This window comes from Ailuropoda melanoleuca, chromosome 10 (genome assembly GCF_002007445.2).
Source record: "Ailuropoda melanoleuca isolate Jingjing chromosome 10, ASM200744v2, whole genome shotgun sequence".
In the NCBI taxonomy this organism is placed as follows: Eukaryota; Metazoa; Chordata; class Mammalia; order Carnivora; family Ursidae; genus Ailuropoda; species Ailuropoda melanoleuca.
This window is the reverse complement of record NC_048227.1, coordinates 93,810,375-93,832,360: the sequence shown is the minus strand read 5'-3', so window position 1 is coordinate 93,832,360 and position 21,986 is coordinate 93,810,375. Positions and strand designations below refer to the sequence as shown.

At 39.7% G+C, this 21,986-nt stretch overlaps 1 protein-coding gene across 2 annotated transcripts in view; it reads right to left on the bottom strand.

The window, feature by feature from the left end:
* Window positions 1-19,347, bottom strand: part of PCMT1 (protein-L-isoaspartate (D-aspartate) O-methyltransferase) — a 41,104-nt gene extending 21,757 nt beyond the window's left edge. Inside the window, exons 1-3 of one of the 2 annotated variants that reach the window (XM_011226575.3) lie at window positions 19,097-19,347; window positions 6,392-6,496; window positions 4,916-4,947 (exon numbers count right to left, since the gene is read on the bottom strand). In XM_011226575.3, the coding sequence (XP_011224877.2) occupies window positions 4,916-4,947; window positions 6,392-6,496; window positions 19,097-19,325 (366 nt within the window). In that variant the 5' untranslated portion in view covers window positions 19,326-19,347. The remainder of the gene's footprint in view (window positions 1-4,915; window positions 4,948-6,391; window positions 6,497-19,096) is intronic. The other variant, XM_002920516.4, reaches the window with a different exon arrangement.
* Window positions 19,348-21,986: the final 2,639 nt, after the last annotated feature.

The following is a 21,986-nucleotide window of genomic DNA, read 5'->3' as shown; positions in this document are numbered from 1 at the left end:
TTTTTATAATTATGAAAATTTTTAAGCCCACAAATACACTGAATACCTTTTTTTTCCTTATATACAGTCACTGACTTTATATATTGTGCCAACTGTTTCATCAAACCATCTGAAAATAGGCTATAGACATCATGATACTTCACCTCAAAATACTTCAGCATGAATCTGCTAAAAAAACTAGGACATCTCCCTTTGCAACCACATCACCATTAACACACTCAAGAAAATAATCAATTTAGTATCATCTAACATACACACCATACTCAAATTTCTTTTTTTTTAAATAAAGATTATTTATTTATTTATTTGACAGAGATAGACAGCCAGCGAGAGAGGGAACACAAGCAGGGGGAGTGGGAGAGGAAGAAACAGGCTCCCAGCGGAGGAGTCCAATGTGGGACTCGATCCCGGAACGTGGGGATCACGCCCTGAGCCGAAGGCAGACGCCTAACAACTGCGCTACCCAGGCGTCCCCATAATCAAATTTCAACTGTCCCCAAAATGTCCTTTACAGCTATTTTTCCCCCAGTCTATTCAAGGTTCATGCACTGCATTTGTCAATAGAAAATATTCTCCCCTCAATTCTCTTCTACATACCACTTCTCTAGTCTTCAGAACACTGACTCCTTTAAGGAGTCCTGTCCAGCTGTCCCACATAATACCCCATATTCTAGATGTGTGAATTTTCTCAGGGTGAGATTCAGATCCAAGACTTAGCAAGAACAGCACACGAAGCTTGCCAGGCACCTCCCTGTTGCATCACATCAGGAAGCACATAATGTTGGGTCACCTCACCTCTGGACTTGCCAAGCTCAACCACTCAGTAAATGTGGTAACAACTAGATCACTCTATTTTAAAGGCATAATTTTCTCTCTGTAATTAATAAGTAATATGTAGAGTAATAATTTGAGACTACATGAACATTTTTGTTCCCCAATAACCTTCCTCATGATCTCTGCCCAATTCAATCATTATATTGATGATTACAAAATAGTGATTTTTTAAAAAAAGTTCTATTATTCCCTCCATATGTGTTAATTGGCATTCTTCTGTTTTTCATTTTTTTTCTCTGCCCTTTTTTTTTTAAACTCCATGAACTCACGGATTTTTGTTTCTTTTTTTTTTTTTTTTAAGATTTTATTTATTTATTCGACAGAGATAGAGACAGCCAGCGAGAGAGGGAACACAAGCAGGGGGAGTGGGAGAGGAAGAAGCAGGCTCATAGCGGAGGAGCCTGATGTGGGGCTCGATCCCGTAACGCTGGGATCACGCCCTGAGCCGAAGGCAGACGCTTAACCGCTGTGCCACCCAGGCGCCCCACGGATTTTTGTTTCTTAATTCACAGTGTTAACAATCCATTATCTTCATTATCTATCATTTTTCAATTTTCAAATTGTCTCCAGTTTCACCTCTGAGAATCTCTTCAAACCTGCACACATGTCCTTCCAACATCACCCCATCAATCTTTGAGTGCTTCCTCACCTTCCAATATTCAGTCACTTCAAGGAGCTCTAGTCTCATTTAGTGAGAAATGATATTTAGGATTCAATATCTGCATACTAAGTGTGCTTACGGCTACCAGGATGCCATTTAAACAGGCTGCTTTTAACCTCTTGCCGAATGCATATATCGCATTTTCAATTAAGACTTTATATTCCAGGACTGTACATACTTCCAAGCAAGTCTGTGATTTTAAGATTCATTAAACAGAAATGTCATTTATCTTTGCTCCTCATTTTCTGTTTCTCTTTTAATACTTCTAAGATCTATGCAATAAATGATACAAAATCACAAATGCATGTTCATATAATACAATTAATACTATTTTAATCTACTCACATCCTGGTTCAGCAAGCATCAAAAGACACTGTATTATTACTTTTTATACATACATGCATACATACAGATGTACTGTGTGACTATATACATACACATAAATACACACATTTTCCTTATTAAGAGACAAGAGGTAAGGATATGTAAGTCATTAAAAATGCATCCTTGGGGCACCTGGGTGGCTCAGTTGTTAAGCGTCTGCCTTCGGCTCAGGTCTTGATCCCAGGGTCCTGGGATCAAGCCTCGCATGGGGCTCCCTGCTCAGTGGGAAGCCTGCTTCTCCCTCTCCCACTTCCCCTGCTTGTGTTCCCTCCCTCACTGTCTCTCTCTGTCAAATCAATACATACAATCTTTAAAAAAACTTAAAAATAAAAAATAAATACATAAAAATGCATCCTTTCTGGGTGCCTGGGTGGCTCAGTCAGCTAAGCGTCTGCCTCCAGCTCAGGTCATAATCCCAGCGTCCTGGGATCGAGCCCCACATTTGGCTCCCTGCTCGGTGGGGAGTCTGCTTCTCCCTCTCCCTCTGCCCCTCCCCGCCACTTGTGCTCACTTGCACACGTGCCCTCTCTCTCAAATAAATAAAATCTTTAAAAATAAACAAATAAAATAAAATAAGCAAATAAATATTTAAAAAAAACACATTCCTATTCCATGGTTAAAAAAAAAAAAACAAAGAAGGGGGCATCTGGCTGGCTCAGTCGGAGAAGCATGCAACTCTTGATCTTGGGGTTGGGAGCTCAAGCCCCACACTGGGTGTAGAGATTTACTTAAATAAATAAACTTTAAAAAAGAGAGAGAGAGAAGAAAACAGAAAGAAATTGGTAACATGTAGAGGGTACAGAGGGAAAAGCAGATCTCACTTTCATTCCCACCCCTCCAATCATCTAATTCTGACCTTAGCAGAAATCATTTTTAGTTTTCATGCCTAGAGGAAGATGTATGTGTGTATGTATATGTGCAGAATTGATTGCTGTATATTACAGAATACTCTAAATACTTTTCTGTACTTTTTTTTAAGACTTTATTTATTTATTTGACAGAGAGAGATAGCGAGAGAGGGAACACATGCAAGGGGAGTGTGAGAGGGAGAAGCAGGCTTCCCGCTGAGCAGGGAGCCTGATGCGGGGCCTCGATCCCAGGACCCTGGGATCATGACCTGAGCCGAAGGCAGATGCTTAATGGCTGAGCCACCAAGGCACCCCTGTACTCTACTTTTTTACTTAATGTTTCTTGAACATCTTGCTGTATTGGTACTTACAGAGATTCCTCATTTAACAGCTTCACAGTACCTCACTGTATGGATATACTATAATTATTAACCATCCATTATTAGTGGACTATCAGTGATCACTGTTATTATTTTTTTTGCTATTATAAGTAATGTGACAACGAACATCTTTAGTCATTTTGTACCTATAAAAATATACCATAGGATAAATATCTTGAAATAAAACTGAAAAGTGTAAGGTATATTTATTTCACATTTTATAAATTTGCCAAATTGCCTTCCAACACTATCAATTTACTCTCAACAAAAAAGTATGTAACTGTTTCCCCCTTTCCAATACAAAGTATTAAACTTTTTGACCTCTGACAATCTGATAGGTGAAAATGCTAACATGTAATTTACTAAGTATATAAATATAAATACAATATATAATATACATAAATATAAATGAAAATGACATCTTTTCATTTGCTTAAGTGCTAATGTCATCTGTTTTTCTTTTTCTATGAACTACCATTCTTGTACTTTAACTATATTCTTTTGGGCTTACCAGTCTTTCACTTATTAATTTACAGGATACACACCCACATTTGTATATGGTAATTTGCCCTAGATTGTCGTATGTATTATAAATATTTCCCTCAGTTTTTCTTCTTTTAAATTTGCTTATACATTTTTTTCTCTGCAGAAATCCTGAATTTTTATGTTGCAAGATATATCATGTTTTTTAATGGCTCGTCTTTTGTCATGTTTTAAAAAGTCATTTCCAGGGGCACCTGGGTGGCTCAGTTGGTTAAGGCATCTATCTGACTCTTGATTTCAGCTCAGGTCATGATCTAAGGGTCATGAGATCGAGCCCCACATCAGACTCCACGCTCAGCAGGGAGTCTCCACCCCCACCCCTCCACCAGCTCCTGCTTTCTCTAAAATAAATAAATCTTTTAAAAATAAATTAAAAATTAAAAAGTCATTTCTATTTAATGTCTATAAATAATAATTTTCCTATAATTTCACCTAGTATAATTATCAGTTCATTATAAATATATGTAAATTTATTTTAATATAAAGAAGGCTTTACATTTAAATATGAGCTTCTCCAATCCCAAATACTTTCAGAGAATCAGAAAAGCTATTGTTCTCCCCAAAAACCAACAGAGTACTCATTCAAATAACTGACATTTAAAACCCAAGAAAATTCCCAACAGATTAAAAGTGCTAGATAAATTAAAATAGGTCCTTCTCAAAGTTATACAGCTTCCTAGCTGCTATACTTGACCAATCCCTAATGAATTTTCCAAATAAGATATGAAATAAAAGAAATAATATTCAACTTGAGATTTCTACAATATATCCATTATATTATTTAAAATATTATCTTCCTTGGGACACCTGGGTGGCTTAGCCGGTTAAGTGGCTGCCTTCAGCTCGGGTCATGATCCCAGGGTTCTGGGATCGAGCCCTGCATCGGGTTCCTTGCTCGGCGGGGAGCCTGCTTCTCTCTCTGCCTGTCGCTCCCCCTGTTTGTGCTCTCTCTCTAATAAATAAATAAAATAAAATATTCTCTTCCTTAATTTGCTCATCACTAAATAACCTTTTACATTCAATTTTTATATGATTAGATACTAATGACGACCAACAAAAACTCTAATGACAATTTCTACCAAGAAGACTTCTCTCTATATATCATGTATTAAGAATAAGAGGTTCATTACCAATGCACATAACTCATAGATGATAAAATTGATCCAATTAAAAGTTCAACTTTTTTAAAATCTTTTTTACTGAAGAAAACGATCTTAGAGGAAAAATGTGATCCACTTATACCCAAATGGCCAAAGTTAACTTACCATGTGTGGAGCACTGATTGTTGCTTGGAAACCTGCAAAAGAAGAAGAGAACTACTGACACATTTAGCTGCAAAACCATATCAGATACTCCATGTAACTCCTTTCCTAACATCCACAAATTTTTTTTCCATAATATTTTTTGTTCTCATGATCTCAAGAAAATAAAACTTTTATTTTGCATTTCAGAGTACTGTCAAGGAACAGTTAAAATGAGAAAATACAACCATGCCGAAGGCTAATATGCTCATCTAGTACAACACTCCCACTACTTCTAAAACCTTCTTTTCCCATATAGTTAGCTAAGAAATAAAGTAAGAATGTCAAGTTGAGTTGGTAAGTTTATGACTTGCTTTCTCCCCAGGTTTATAAAAAGAAAATAGGGGCGCCTGGGTGGCACAGCGGTTGAGCGTCTGCCTTTGGCTCAGGGCGTGATCCCGGCGTTATGGGATCGAGCCCCACGTCAGGCTCCTCTGCTATGAGCCTGCTTCTTCCTCTCCCATTCCCCCTGCTTGTGTTCCCTCTCTCGCTGGCTGTCTCTATCTCTGTTGAATAAATAATAAAATCTTTAAAAAAAAAAAAGAAAAAGAAAATAAACTTCCATATACAATAGGTATGCAAAATCTGAAAATTAAATCGCTTTCTATTTCTGGCAACTTATTGAGCAACTGGCAATCAAAGAAGCTTAAGAGACTAAAAAACGACCTCAGTTAACTCTTTATACTATTGCCTGATGGTGATGGCAATTCACAAACTTTTCTTAGTTTTTAGCTTTCAAGTATTTTCTTCCAGTGCTGCTTTCTCAAAACTTATTTACCTGCTTCTGCATCTGAAGCAATTTTCACTGAGCGGTGGTAGCAGGTGCCTTTGGGGTTCAGAAGCTCCCCAGGATCTTCTCTGACTGTTATAGTACTTCAAAAGAAGAAAGTATGGCAGCTGGCTGACAGAATCCTGAGGCCCTTCTAAGCCTCAAAGGCGCCCACTGCCAAGGCTCAGCAGTTCAGCAAAACCTGCTTCAGGAGAAGGAGTTAAATACCGAACTTTCTAAAACCAAGCACAAACCAAAAAATTCAGGGCAAGTGAAGCAGAGAAGTCAGTAAACGCTTAATTATACTTATTTCCTTTAATACTGATTTAAAAAACTGATGTTAATGTGAAAAACAACTTTAGTCAGCATTAAGGCCCTAAAGAAATCTCAGCCCTAAGCTTAAACTTAAATTTTCATTAAAAGTATGTTTTAAGAAAAATGTTTAAGATATTCTTTATATATATTATATACAATTTGAAAAAATAGAAAAAATACTTAATACATAACATCATTTTACTGAAATGGCTGTGTGGAATTATGATACTTAAATGAGGTATAAAATTCAAACAAGCAAGGTAATAATAAATATTTGTATCCCAGTCCATGTTTACTTAACAAAAATTATACAGTAAATGAATAAAACATGACATTTTCAGAAATCCAGACCTTACCTATTGATTGTGGAGAATCCATATAAGGATTACATTTTGCATAGTGGGAACGGTCTGTGGCCAGCATTACTTCAAATACTTTATCTGTTTTGATGATTCCATTTTCTGAAATAAATGAGGCAAACATTTTAAGCTAGGAGTGAGATGACTAGATGCACTTTAAATTTACTTTGGTTGCACTGGAGAGACTGGACTGGAAAAGAGCAAGATTGGAAGCTGTTGCAATGGCCCAAGTAAACACAACCTGGTCTTCAGTGATGACACTAAGAATGAAGATAAGAAGAAGGATCTGAGTTATATTTAATAGGTAATATATACCTAACTAGCTAGCTTTGGAGGAAGGATGGTGGGTAACGGTTGAGATGCTGATATCATACACTGATTTGTGAAATCCTGGAGAAGGAGCAGAGTTAAGGAGGAAAAGGATAACTTACTTACTTAGTGACTATAAACCATACAAGTGGAGATATGCAGCAGTCCACTGAACACATGGATCTGGGGCTCAGGAAAGAGATCTAGGACAGTGATACAGACTTCTAGTAATATAGATGGTAACTGAAGCAATAGAAGTGAACTCAAGTACCCAAGGAAGAATACACGAAGAAGAAAAACAAAAGCGAACACTGAAGAGCTGTGCAAAGGAAGTGGAACCTTCAAAGATTATGACAAAAAGCAGCCACAAGGGTAGATGAAAATCAAGCAGATAAACTCTTACAAAGCCCAAGTGAAAAGAAATTTTTCAAGAAGGAAAGCAAGGCCAATGATTATATTTGGCTCCCCTAATGAACTATAAATTCTTTGAGATTAAGTATAATATGTTAACCTTAAATAGCCCTCATGGTACCACGCATGGTTATTATTCAGTAAGTCCCTTATTAACTCACTCAATATGTTTACTGACTGTCTAATACATACCAAACACAATGGTACATGCTTAGGATTATTATTATATAGGATTAGAAATAAACAAAATAACATAATTACAATTTTACAATTTAAATGAGTGGATTATATAATATAAAAGTATACTTTAGTAAACCTGTTTAAAAAAAAAATTCGGTGGGGGTGCCTGGGTGGCTCGGTTGGTTAAGCATCTGACGCTTGGTTTTGGCACAGGTTGTGATCTTTGGGTCCTGAGATCAAGCCCCACATTGGGCTCCACGCTTGGCGCGGAGTCTGCTTGTCCCCCTCCCTCTGCTCCTCCACTTGCTCATTCAATCTTTCTCTCTTTCTCATAAATAAATAAAAAATCTTTACAAAAAATTCAATGGGACTAGAAGTGGCAATCAAGAAGCTCTGATTCTGGGGGAGAATTAAAAGAAAACAGGGAAAGGATAGTGCCTTTTGGGGCAGCAATAAAGGGAAAAGAATATTAAGGATCCTGCAGAAAAAAAAGAGCAATAGGATGTGCCAGCTCCTCCCCTTTCCCCCGCACTACTAACACACACCATCCATTAAAGAAACTGCAAGTCACTATACTGAAAAAAGGTGCTCTGGGTCTGTGTCCACAAAATGTCCAAAAATAGAAAAAAGGAAAAAACCCAACTCCATTCAAAGATACTGTAAAAAGAAAACAAAATGCAAATCAAAGCATTTCAGTTGAGGGGCACGTGGGTGGCTCAGCAGGCTGAGCATCCAACTCTTGGTTTTGGCTCAGGTCAATGGTCTCTGGGTCGTGAGATCAAGCCCTACCTCGAGCTTCAAACTCAGCAAGGAATCTGCTTGAGATTCTTCCCCCTCCCTCTTCTTCCCACCCCTGCTTGTGCTCTCTAAAATAATTAATTAAATTAAATAAATAAAATCTTTTCAAAAACAAAAACAAAAAACGAGGGGTGCCTGGGTGGCTCAGTTGGTTAAGCATCTGACTTTGTCTCAGGTCATGATCTCAGGGTCCTGGGATTGAGCCCCATGTCAGGTTCTGCACTCAGTGGGGAGTCTGTTCTTCCCTTTCCCTCTGTCCCTCCCCCTGCTCATGCTCTCTCTCAAATAAAATCTCTAAAAAATTAAAAATTAAAAAACATTTCAGCTGATTAAACAGAAACAGTAGTTTAAAACTATACTCTAAGAAAACAGCAGAAGTAAGTAAAAGTATTTACCAGGAACAATCAACCTTGTGACATATACTAATAAAACTATCAGACTTTACGGGCACCTGGTAGCTCAGCTGGTTAAGCGTACAACTCTTGATTTCAACTCAAGTCATGATCAGGGTAGTGAGATGGAGCCTGACAGTGCTGGGTGGGGATTCTCTCTCCTTCTCCTTTTGCCCCTCATCCCCTGCCCCTGCACCCAAGCTTGGCTGGAGAGCATACTCCCTCTAAAACAAAAACAAACAAAAACAACAATAAAAACTATCAGACTTTAAAGGCATGGAAAAAAATCCTCAGAGCTTCAAGGCAAAGAACCGAATTACCTAATAAGGGTTTAAAAAAAAAAGGAAAAAAAAAGGAAACCATCAGATTACCTAAGAGCAAAATTCAAAGCAAAGCAAGAATGAAGCAACATTTTCAAGAAATTCAAGAAAAGAACATGCAGGGGCACCTGGGTGGCTCAGTCCGTTAAGCATCCGACTCGGTTTTGGCTCAGGTCTTGATCTCAGGGTCCTGGGATCAAGCCCCAAATCAGGCTTGGTGCTCAATGGGGAGTGTGCTTGAGATTCCCTCTCTCCCTCTGCCCACGCCCCACTCCATATACTCACTCTCTCTCTCTTAAATAAATAAATCTTTAAAAAAAAGAAGAGAAAAATGTAAATCAACAACTAAAAGCAGCAAACTACTGAGGCACCTGGCTGGCTTAATCCATACAGCATGCAACTCTCGATCTTGGGGTCATGAGTTCAAGTCCTACAGTGGGCTTAGAGCTTACTTAGAAAAAAAAAATTTTTTTTAAACCCCACGACAACAAAAAACAACAAAAAAAGCAAACTACCAATACATTCAACAACTTGGATAAATCTCAAAAGTACTAATCTCAGTGAAAGAAGCCAGACAAGGAGACATACACTATATGATTCCATTTATATCAAATTCTAGAAAAGTCAAAATCATAGTGCCAGAAGGCTGATCTGTGATTGCTAGAGATTCGGGGTAAAAGGAGTAGATTAATTGCAAAGGGGTACCAAGAAACTTTGTGGGTAAAAGAAATGTTCTATATCAGAAATCAGCAAGTTTGCATAAAAGTCCAAACAGTAAATACTTCGGGCGTTGCAGACCAAAGTCTCCGCTGCAAGAACTCAACTGTCAACGTAGTGTGGGAACAACCACAAACAATACCAAATAAAGGTCGTATTAAGATAAATTTTTACATCTAAAAGCAGACAGTAGGGGCGTCTGAGTGACTCAATCGGTTAAGCTGTGACTCTTGATTTCAGTTCAGGTCATGATCTCAGTGTCCTGGGATAGGGCCCCACTTTGGGCTCCATGCTCAGCCAGGAGTCTGCTTCAGGATTCTCTCTCTCCCTCTGCCCCTCCCTCAGCCTGCTCAGGCACGCACACTCTCTCTCTATAAAATAAATAAATACATCCAAACAAATAAACAAATACAGACAGACAGACAGTAGGCCAGATTGGCTTGTGAGGTGTAGTTTGCTGACTCTCGTTCTGTATCATTATGGTGTTGGGTTATATAACTATATCTGTCAAATTTTTCAAATTGTATTTTTTTTTTTAAACGAGAGAGAGAGAGAACCTGTGTGTGTATGCACATGTACACACATGCACGAGGGGGAGAATCTTAAGCAGGCTCCAGGCCCAGCATTGTTGGGCTCCATCTCACAACCCTGAGATCATGACCCGAGTTGAAATCAAGAGTCAGACACTTAACTGACTGAGTCACCCAAGTGCCCCCTAAATGTGTGTGTGGTTTTTTTTTTTTTTTAAGATTTTATGTATTTGAGAGAGTGAGCAAGAGAGCGCACGAGGTGGGGAGGGGCAGAAGGAGAGGGAGAAGTAGGCTCTCCTCTAAGCAGAGAGCCCCACACAGGGCTCGATCCCAGGACCCCGGGATCATGACCTGAGCCAAAGGCAGATGCTTAACCAACTGAGCGACCCAGGCACCCCTCACCAAACAGTTTTTAAAAGCGGGTCACTATTTTTTAAAAAGCTGAACACATCAAGGCTCAGAATCAAGATTTATTAGGCCATTATTTGGTGGTTTCCAAAATTTTCATCACAAGATTCTTTTTTATTTTTGCCCTGAATTCCGTATTTTGAAAGATGCCTAAACTAGCTACATTTACTAAGTTATTAAGTCATTTTGCCATTTTTGGTAATTTGACATATACAACTGCCCTGCCCTGAAATATTTTTATCAATCAGCAAAATAATTTAATGTTTCACTTTTTGTGGATAGCCTAATTACGAGTAAATGTGTAATTACCATTAGGCTTTCTGAAATAGTAAACAGCTTTAGAACCACCCATACCCAATTCTCCTGTGCCCTAGGGACCAAGGACCTTAATTAAATAATTATAATAATGGCTAATGTTGGTCCAAATATGCAATTGATCCAAAGGAGAAGTCAGTAGGATTCAAAAAGGAGAATGCATAGAAACCAAGCCATAAGTCAAATAATAAAAAACTTGTAAAGATTAAAGCCATGTTAAGGTGTCTGTTTCTCTTTTCAACTTGAGGGGTGGTGGAAGGGTGAGAGGAGATAAATTCCAGGAAAAAACCAAAAATGCTGTAAGAGTCATGATTTAGATATGAAGAAAACTAAAACGTGACATGATTTCAAGCAACTGATCAAATGTAAAAACGGAAAAATATCCGAATACTCCTCTACAATAGTGGAGGGGTCTGTGATATCGGAAACAGAAAGTAGGGAATAAATTCACAGCAGACTACATAACTCAGCCAAATGTTGACATAGTCATACAATTATGACTACTGACTTTTAACGCTTAAAAATCAACAAAATACAGAAAATTTATTTACTGCTCAAAACAAAATACAAATTACCAACTTTAACAACGTAAAAGAGCCGCGAATAAGTTGGAAAATAAGAGGGAGAACTCCCTAGTATCCTTTGTTACAAAGTAGAAGGGTTACCAGAGGTAGTGTTATTTATAAATTATGAAACAAGAAACTAAGGTTAAAGTTTATTACTTAAAGTTAGAAAGGTAGCCACAAAAAAGGAAGCAAAAAATTATGATATAACTATACAAGGGAGAGGTGGGTTTGTAGAGTTAAATACTTGTCCATCTTGGCAGGAGGTCAACAGATAATGTCTGAAGTCGATAAAACAAGAAATGACAGTTTAACCACTTGATTTAAAGGCATGAAGATAATCACCAGAAAAACCAAAAAAAAAAAAAAAATGTTGTTAAAAGTGGTTCCCTCTAGGCAATGAGTCTAGGGGTCGGGAGGAATGGAGCCAAGCAATTGTTATTTTTCAATAAATGCCCTTGTGTAGGATTTTATCTTTTAACCATGTACATATATTACTTGACTAAAAATTAATCTTGGGGCACCTGGGTGGCTCAGTTGGTTAAAGTATCCGCTCTTGATCTCCATTCAGGTCTTGATCTCAGGGTTGTGAGTTCAAGCCCCACTTTGGGCTCCACGCTGGGTGTGGAGCTTACTTAGAAAATCAATCAATCAATCAATCAATCAATCTTAAAAAAAATTAATCTTAATTCTCCTAACCTTGTTATCATAGATACTATGTATTTAGGTAAGTATATACACAACACACACACACACACACACACACACACCTCTCCAATTAGCAAGATGTAAGATATGGCAGGGGACTCCTTTTCCTTTACAATGGTAGAATTGTAACTGGGTGCATTATCTAGTCTCTCTGTAGTTATGTGTAGTCTTACAATTAAGTTCTTGTCAACGTAACATACACAGAAATTATGTATGCAACTTTCAGATCATCCCCTTAAAAAGGAACGGGGGTTTTTCTCTTTCCCCATTCTTCTCCCCACTGGCTGGAATATGGAAATGATGGAGGTAAACTATCTTCAACCTTTCAGATAAGGGAAAGACTTTAGAAAGCACAAGGGAGATGGAACACAGGTCCTCAACACTTTGGAACCATTATATTAGCTCTAAACTGCTTATGCTTGGGTTGTTACAGGAGATAGAAACTTTGATTTTGTTTCAGCCATTGTTATTGTGGTCTTTGTTATAGCAGCCAAACAGGTACCCTAATGCACACAGTATATGAGGAGGAAAACAAGATCAGTCTGACGAACAGGGCTGGAGTTGGAGCATGGGAATAGGTTATAGAACACCCTAAACAGGCCTAAAATCTGAGCAAGTATTGACACTTGATAGAGTAAGTAATGGGAAGGCTGGGCAGCCAAACAACTTAACAGAAAGCAGTATACTATGGAAATCAGCATAATGTGTAGAACAGAGTTGAGGGGAGGGAAACTGAGAGTGTGACAACCCCATCAGACACCTGGAGGTCTATCACTCCAAGTGTGGACTACGGACTCAGGCTGGGAAAGAACCAATGAAAATAACAGCAGAAGCAATGACTACGAAAGGCATCCATAAGAACTGCTAAGTTAATGTGGTAACAGTCTGAAAGAACCAATAACTATTCCAAGATTTTTGATCCAGGAGAACAGAAGAATGGAATAACACTGACAGAAATGGAAAGGAAGAAAGCCTGTGTTGATATGAAGCACTGAACACAAGGTGCTTCATGGACTTCAAACAAGTTTCTCTAATCTTGCTACAAAGTTACACCTCAATAAAAGAACTATTACATTACATTACTTAATTTGAATTGAACAGTTGTTAACCATCTACTCTATATTCCTTCTCAACCATCAACATGCCAGGAAAAACAGTAAGAAATGAACACACTGGTCACCTTTTACTTCCTACCTAGAATGATTAGGCCTAAGAGGTAAGCAGAGCTTGAGACACTTTCGGTACAGAAAGTCGGAGAGAGATTAGTTTTAAATTCATATTATAATCAAAGAAGAATTTCACATGATGGAAAGTTATGATAAAGCATATCATCTAAGTACCAGAGATTATTTAAAAATACATGTTTCTTACTAGAGGTGTTGAATCACTATGTTGTACACTTGAAACTAATGTAGCACTCCATGTCAGATAATTAAGAAAGAAAAAACACATCTCTCCCTGGACTATCACTCCTAATAGATGCATAGAGTTAACTATTTGTTTTGACACTATTTCTTAAAGGAGGATGTTCCCTGGACTCCTCACATTTGACAAACTAAAATGTTACACAAAATTCTAAAACATAGGTAACCAAATGTTAACTTCTGTGGCTCGCTCCTAAAGCTTGCGCCCTGCAGCTGGTTTTACAGAATTCACAATGCAACTGAAATCACAAAATCTATGATTTGGAAGGGTCCTTTGGGAGTTTAGTGTACAGTTAAAGCTGATGACAGATCTCTTCTATGATATCCCTTATAGAAAAACGGTCAACCATTCTTTGCTTCAACATATTCAGTGACTGAAAACATTATTTTTTAAAGCCAACTCTTTGTTAGGATAGCTTTGTGAATACTTACTTACGAGCCAAGATCTGCCTTCCATTTGTCCTGGTTTGACCCTCCACTACATGCCATTTCCTAAAATATTTAAACACTGTTGCTCTCTTAAGCTTTCTCATCAAACCACCATATAAAATGCTGACTCTCTCTGGTCATCTCGATCACCCTTGTCTGATAATCCTTTTTTTCACCACTACTCTTAAAGCATGTTGGCCAAAACTAAATGTAACACTAATAAAAATATGTGGAACAGCAAAATGGACTTAAGACCACATGAAATACAATGTAATACATTAGATCTAGTGCTGTCCAATAGAACTTATGATGATGGAAATGTTCTATGTCTGCACTAATAGGTCTAGCCTCATGTGGCTACTGAGCTCTTAAAATACGGTTAGTGTGACTGAGAAACTGAATTTTAAATTTCATTTAACTTTAATTGATTTAAATTTAAGTAGACACACTGATAGTAAAGCCACCCCCATTATATAAATTAGATCTTACTCAAGGTACTGTAAGTTTACCTATTAGTATGTACCCATAAGACTGACTTGAAATAAGCAAAAATGAGGAGGTATTTTCTAGACTCTAAATGAGGTCCCAACTTCTGGAAAACAATCCCTTAGTATTTTCTTAGCTGGTTTTATTTGGCCCGTGAACACACATAATAAAACTAATGGAATATTCTCTTCTCCACTAGTTATGCTACTAGTAGCTAAGAACTGATATTCTAAATAGAAAAAGAAAATAATTCCAATTTATTTGCAGAAATAAGTAAGATACAAAAACTACAAATTATTATAATTCTTATTCAAATGCCTACTCAAGGTCTCTACTGAAATGTCTCTTAAGCATCTCAAATACAACATCCCCAAAAATAAACTCGTGCTCTCCCACGACTCCTTCCCACCACCCAAAAGTTCCTGCTGCTCATGCACTTACTGTTTCCAACTCAGAAAACGGCAAATCATTCCAATTGCCCAGGCCTAAAACCTTGCTCTCATATCCTTGACTCCAATCTTGCTCCCACACCCCATATCCAAATCTAGCACATGCAATTTCTCTGCTCAGAATGCCTGTCCCCCCCTTCTATCTGCATAGCTAAATTTTCTTCCCATTGACCAACTCTGTGCTCAAGTGACAACTTAGTGAGGCTTTCTCTCCCAAAACTGCAAACCTAGTACCCCACACTCCCAATTCTCCTTCCCTTCTATGTGACTTATCATGTGACATACTAAGTATTGTACTTGTCTGCTCCCATTACAAGTAATCTACAAGACAGAATATTTGCTTTGTTCAGTTTGGCATACAGAAGATAGTTAAATATCAGTTGACTGACAAATCCTGTAAACGTTATAGTACATGCAAAATTACACAATCAAGGATGCAAAGTAAAAATAACTGATATTATTAGGGCACTGGATTTAATCTTTTCTAACAAATAAAAATCAGTAAAAAAAAAAATGTTTTAAGTGTCTAGTATAACATTTGAAGTCTATCAGTTAAGAGTTAATCTTCCACAAATGCTCAGGTTTAGACACCCCTGCTCTAGGAGACCACCTTTCTCAACCTCATCCACTCTTGCCCCCATCTTTTCCTAATTATTATCATGCCTTGATATTTTTCCAATAAAAGTAGAAAATAAATTCTAATATAAACATTGCTGAAATTGTCACATTTCGTGGATTAAGCAGGCTCATAGTTGTTTTAAGTTAAATTTGTTTTAAGAGCACATTATCAGGGGGCGCCTGGGTGGCACAGCGGTTAAGCGTCTGCCTTCGGCTCAGGGCGTGATCCCGGCGTTGTGGGATCGAGCCCCACATCAGGCTCCTCTGCTATGAGCCTGCTTCTTCCTCTCCTACTCCCCCTGCTTGTTCCCTCTCTCGCTGGCTGTCTCTATCTCTGTCGAATAAATAAATAAAAAAAATCTTTAAAAAAAAAAAAAGAGCACATTATCAGCCCATAATTATAAAATAAGTATATTCTTCATTTCTGTAGACCTGCACTGTCCAATATGGTAGCCATTAGCCACATGTGGCTATTTAAGTTAACTAAATAAAAATCCAGTTCCTCAGTTGTGTTAACCACATTTCAAATGCTGAATGCCACATGTAGCTTAGTGGCAACCATATTGAATAGGCCAGATACAGACATTACAGAGAGCTCTATTAGGCAGGACTGTTACAGACATTTTTTTCCCTAAAACCTCATTCTAAAGCATAAAACTGATTCAACTGAAACATTGGCAGAGTTTCTCATAACTTTCAATTCTCTGTGTCAGTGATTCTCAAAGTAGTCACCAGACCAGTGGCAGCATTACTTAGGCCCTTGTTAAAAATATAAATTCCTGGGGGCACCTGGCTGGCTCAGTCTGTGGACCATGTGACTCTTGATCTCAGGGTTATAACTTCAAACCCCGCATTGGGCGTGGAGCCTACTTAAAAAGAATAAATAAATTTGTTTTTAAAAAATACAAATTCTTGAGCCCTAGCAAGCTGTTTTAACTAGCTCTCCAGGTGATCCAGGAGATTCTGAAGCATGCTCAAGTTTTAGACCACTGTTCTAAGTTACTTAAGAGTGGTTGTTGGGGCACTTGGGTAACTCAGTCAAGTTAAGCATCTGCCTTCAGCTCAGGTCATGATCCCAGGGTCCTGGGATTGAGTCCTGTCAGGTTCCCTGCTCAACGGGGAGTCTCCTCCTCCTTCTCCCTTGCCCCTCCCCTCCTCGTGCTTGCGTGCGATGTGCGCACGCTCTCTAATAAATCAATAAAATCTTTTTTAAAAAATGGTTGTCATCATAAGCTATAAAATACTGAGACATACCATTACATTCTACAATATTCCATAAACGATATATCAACTACGAAATCATACACGACCGTATTTCTATTATGCCATCTTACAAAAGGAAAACTCAGTAGACATTTTCAATAAAATTATAATATTAAAACTAAAGCAATCTGAACTTCATTTCTTTTAAAAAATATACAACTGTAATTTGCTTCCTCTTCCAATTTGCAGATCCTTTTTCACTTTAACATCAACACAACAACACATTTTTTTAAGTTCTTTATTTTAATTCCAGTATAGTTAACAGTATAGTGTTATATTAGTTTCAGGTGTACAATATAGTGAATCAACAACATAATCACACCTTAATCTTTTTCTAAAGATTCAACTAGAAGCCTTTAAGTTAGGAAGAATACACAACAGTGGAATAACTAGGAAAAGGGAGAAATTTTCAAATTTTGTGCCAACTGAAATTCTCACATGAGAAAATATTACTTTTATAATAAACTAATAAGTAAAAATGAATCTGCTAGCTAGAATTCAGCAAGAAGTTGAAACTAACATATCACAAGTGTTACCAGAGGCCAAACAATTTGAGTACTCTAATTTCCTACTACAAATCATAGATACAGTATAAGACTAAATATTTGCAATATCAACATCCAGGTATGTTAAATATTTATTGTTAAATTTTCTGATAGAAAAACATCCTTAGAAATTCTAGCAAGGAATAATAACACTGCAATAAAATTATTATAAAACCAGTGGGGAAAGAGCTAGTCTTGACTTACTACAAGTTTGACCCAAAAAGGAGAGTCATTAAGAGCCTGATTACAAATTTCTGCCATAGCCAAGTGTTTACTGTGGTAACTTACCAGTGGAAAATTACTTAGTCACAATTTGTGCATAGAATGTTTGGGATGTGTACACTAAAATGGTAGGCACTAGATCATTTTAAGAAATATTATTAAAATATTTACAACATATTGAGCTTGTGTAATCCATGGGAACCTAAATCACACTTAAAAATATTGCCTCAGCATATAAATGTCCACTTCCACTCAAATATCCTTCCATAAAGTGAACACTGGCAATGCTTGACAGAATTTTGAAATCTAAACATTCTTCATTACTAAAAGCAAAGGACACAATTTCAAAATTTTTACATACCATTAAAAAAAAGAGTCAAATGACTAATATTAAGTACTAACCATGTGCCAGACGAGGATATTTATTTCTCCCACTCACCTTGGTATTCCTAGCACAGATCCAAGCACATAATGTATATTTAATTGCATTTATGAAAAAAGGAATGAGTATTAAGTTGAGAGAATTCAAAGATTAAAAAAAATGTCCTAGCCTTCAAGGAAGTTACAAATCGAATTAGGAAACACGACAAACACAAGAAAAGCTAAATAACATATGACAATTAAAAATACCACGTGGCAGGATATGATTATTTGCAAAGCTGGTGGCAAACAGAGTGCTATAAATTCTGACTACAGTGAAGGTATCACGGACTGCGGTCCTTCTGGTCTCCCGACCAGACAGACCGCAACACTATATCTCTGCTTAAAAAAAGAAAGTAACAGCACTCATCCCACCCTAAAATTATCATGAAAGTTAGGAATACAATAACTAAAGAGAATGATATAAAGAAACTGCCTTGAAAAAAAGTTAGAACATTCCACACACACAATCATTTGTTGGATCCCAGGACCCCTGAAAGCTCCTGAAACACAAGTCTCTCAGGAACAGCATCCTCTTATTATTTCTTCCTCCGCCCCCCACGAAGATTTCCACTGGACAGCCGCCCCAGAAATTTCTCCCAGCACCCGCAATGACAATACTCTCATCTTTCCCTCCCTCCCCTCGCCTGTATCAGACGGTGGCATCTCCCTCCAGAGGAAAAAACGGAGGGCGGGGGAGGTTGTATAGGAGGGAGAGAATGCTTGCAGTGAGGCCGACTACTGAGGAGGAGGAAGGCAAGACGACGCAGGGGTCGAGGGTGGGGTCCCCTCGGATCCAGCCCAGCCTCTAGGCCAGGCCAACATCTCCCCACCACGGGGGCACGCCCCTCGCCCGCCAGACCCGAACGAGCAGGCGGCGGACTCGAGTGACAGACCCACCACCTGTGCCGCAACCCCTCCCCCAGGCCCGTGGGGAGACGCCTGCCCCTGCCCCACCAAGAGCGGCCCGTGGCTCTTTCTCTACCCTTGCAGTCCACGTCGCCGAAGAGTGACAGGTCCCTGGGGGAGGCGATAGCAAGCGCACGCCGCTTGATACTGCTGGTGCAACACTGCACCGTACCCTCCAGCCGGCACGGGGCGGGGGCGTAGACAGAGCGTTCCGGACGGCCCAGGGGGACCCAGTCCAGGCCTAGCCTGGCCCAGTTGCCCCACATTGGGCGGGGGTGGCACTTACTGCGGAGATTGTGGATTAGCTCCGAGTGGCTGGCGCCGCCGGATTTCCAGGCCATCGCTAAGCACACCCGGAGCAGGTACAGAACCACCTTCAGCGCGGCGACGGTGCCCAGCAGCTTCCCCAAGAGTGAGACCACCTCCCACACGGTCACCGCCCCGCTCGCGTCCCCGCTGTAGTCTCTGCTGCGACTGCTGTCGCCGCCGGTGCCGCCACTGCGCGCTCCCGGCATCCCCCGCGGCACGCATGCGCTCTGTGACGCTGCGCGGCCTCGGGTGCGGCGGGGTGGGGCTGCCGGCAGGGGTGGCCTCGTGCCTCACCGCCTGCGCCTGTGGCTGATGCGGCTGCTGCGGACGGGCTGCCAGCCCGGGCTGAGTCAGCGCCAACGTCGCCGCCGCCGCTGCTGCGTGCCGCCTCTCTGAGGCCTCAGGCTGTGCACCTCCAACTTGCTGAGTTTGCCCTGCTGCCAGGCGGGGTGGGCCCTGGCGTGGTCGGTCGCGTGCCTGGCTGCGGCCTTGGTCACCGAGCGCGGTGGCACGACGGTGAGACCGATTAGTGCCGCCGCGTCTGCCCGATCTGGTTACGCCGCCGCCGCCGGTAGCTCCGTAGTCGCAGCTGAGTCAGCTGTTGCGAGTCGCGGGTCTGCTCCTATAGCTGTCCGGATTGTTAGACGGTGGGCTTCCTCCGTACACCTCACCCAACCCAGTTGTCTAATATTTAGGTCGGTTAGAGTCAGAGCTCCGTTTGGTGGAACCTGAATACTCTTAATAGAACCGAAGTACAAAGGCCCTCTCTCACCCGAGTACTCGAGCCGCAGGTTTTGTGACACGTACATCAGTGTTTGGTTAGCAGAGACTTTGGGACCCTGGTTTGTTCTCAAGTCTAAAGCACTTGCTCGGAGAGTGGAAGAACACCATAACAAGGACGGGTGGGTGGAGCGTGGGAGTGCTTTGCTCCTGCAAACAATGCAATCGTCTAAAATTACCACAGTATCTAATGGAGAATGTGTTATTTTCCCAACACAAGTGTGTTTTTTCAGCTAATTAATCCCCACAAATTCCACCGTTAGACTGGACATCAGCTTTATCGCTATCAGCCCTGCAAGACAATGAGTTCGGGAAGCTGACAGGGAGCATTGCCCGTCACATCCAGCTTGCTGCCTCCTAATAGAACTGAGACTGACAGAGTCCAGTCATCATTTAGACCAATGAACTTTTAAGAAAGCAAACAAAGCAATGTCGAAGACCTCTACGCTACTACATGAGCAGTGATTTTCAAATTCCAGTTCTCAACAGATTTTGTCAAATGTGACACTCAGTCTACTACCACTCCGAAATACGCTTGTACATTACCTGTTGTCTGGGATTCTGTGACAAAAATGAAACCACACCCAAAAAAGTGTTCTTTATGAGACTGATGCACTGCCTACTGCCCTAAGGAAGCACCTCAGTGTTCTTAAATATTAGAAATAAAATTGTCAGTTTGGGACTCTACTGGTTTTCTATCTCATCTCTGCAGTTCCTAATATTCTAGTTAAAAGAACAAAACCAGCCTACTCTCAACAAGAGCCTGATAAGTCTCTCTAAAGCTGATCTAGATGAATCCCATCTACATGTGGTGCTTCCATAAGCTGTGGCTGTAAAATAGGACTACCAATATCCGTTAAAAAGAAGAGATAACGGCTCCTTTTAAAGAAACAACCAACACACAGTTTGTTTTTTTTAAAGATATCTTTTGTATGCAGTAGGATTTACATTCTAACTGGGGAGAACTGCATTAAAAGAGAACAGGCAGAAGGAAACAGTCAAAAAAACTAAGAGACAGCCCACGGAATGGGAGAATATATTTGCAAAGGACACTACAGATAAAGGGACTGGTATCCAAGATCTACAAAGAACTTCTCAAACTCAATACACGAGAAACAAATAAACAAATCATAAAATGGGCAGAAGATATGAACAGACACTTTTCCAATGAAGACATACAAATGGCTAACAGACACATGAAAAAATGTTCAAAATCATTAGCCATCAGGGAAATTCAAATCAAAACCACACTGAGATACCACCTTACGCCAGTTAGAATGGCAAAGATAGACAAGGCAAGAAACAACAATTGTTGGAGAGGATGTGGAGAAAGGGGATCCCTCCTACATTGTTGGTGGGAATGCAAGTTGGTACAGCCACTCTGGAAAACAGTGTGGAGGTCCCTTAAAAAGTTAAAAATTGAACTACCCTATGACCCAGCCATTGCACTACTGGGTGTTTACCCCAAAGATACAGACGTAGTAAAGAGAAGGGCCATATGCACCCCAATGTTCATAGCTGCATTGTCCACAATAGCCAAATCATGGAAGGAGCCGAGATGCCCTTCAACAGATGACTGGATTAAGAAGCTGTGGTCCATATATACAATGGAATATTACTCAGCTATCAGAAAGAACGAATTCTCAACATTTGCTGCAACATGGACGGCACTGGAGGAGATAATGCTAAGTGAAATAAGTCAAGCAGAGAAAGACAATTATCATATGATTTCTCTCATCTATGGAACATAAGAACTAGGAGGATCGGTAGGGGAAGAAAGGGATAAAGAAAAGGGGGGTAATCAGAAGGGGGAATGAAACATGAGAGACTATGGACTATGAGAAACAAACTGAAGACTTCAGAGGGGAGGGGGTGGGGGAATGGGATAGACTGGTGATGGGTAGTAAGGAGGGCACGTATTGCATGGTGCACTGGGTGTTATACGCAACTAATGAAGCATCAAACTTTACATCGGAATCCGGGGATGTACTGTATGGTGATTAACATAAGATAATAAAAAATAAAAAATAAAAAAAAATAAAAAAAATAAATAAAAATAAAAGAGAACAGGCAGTAGAGGGCAAAAA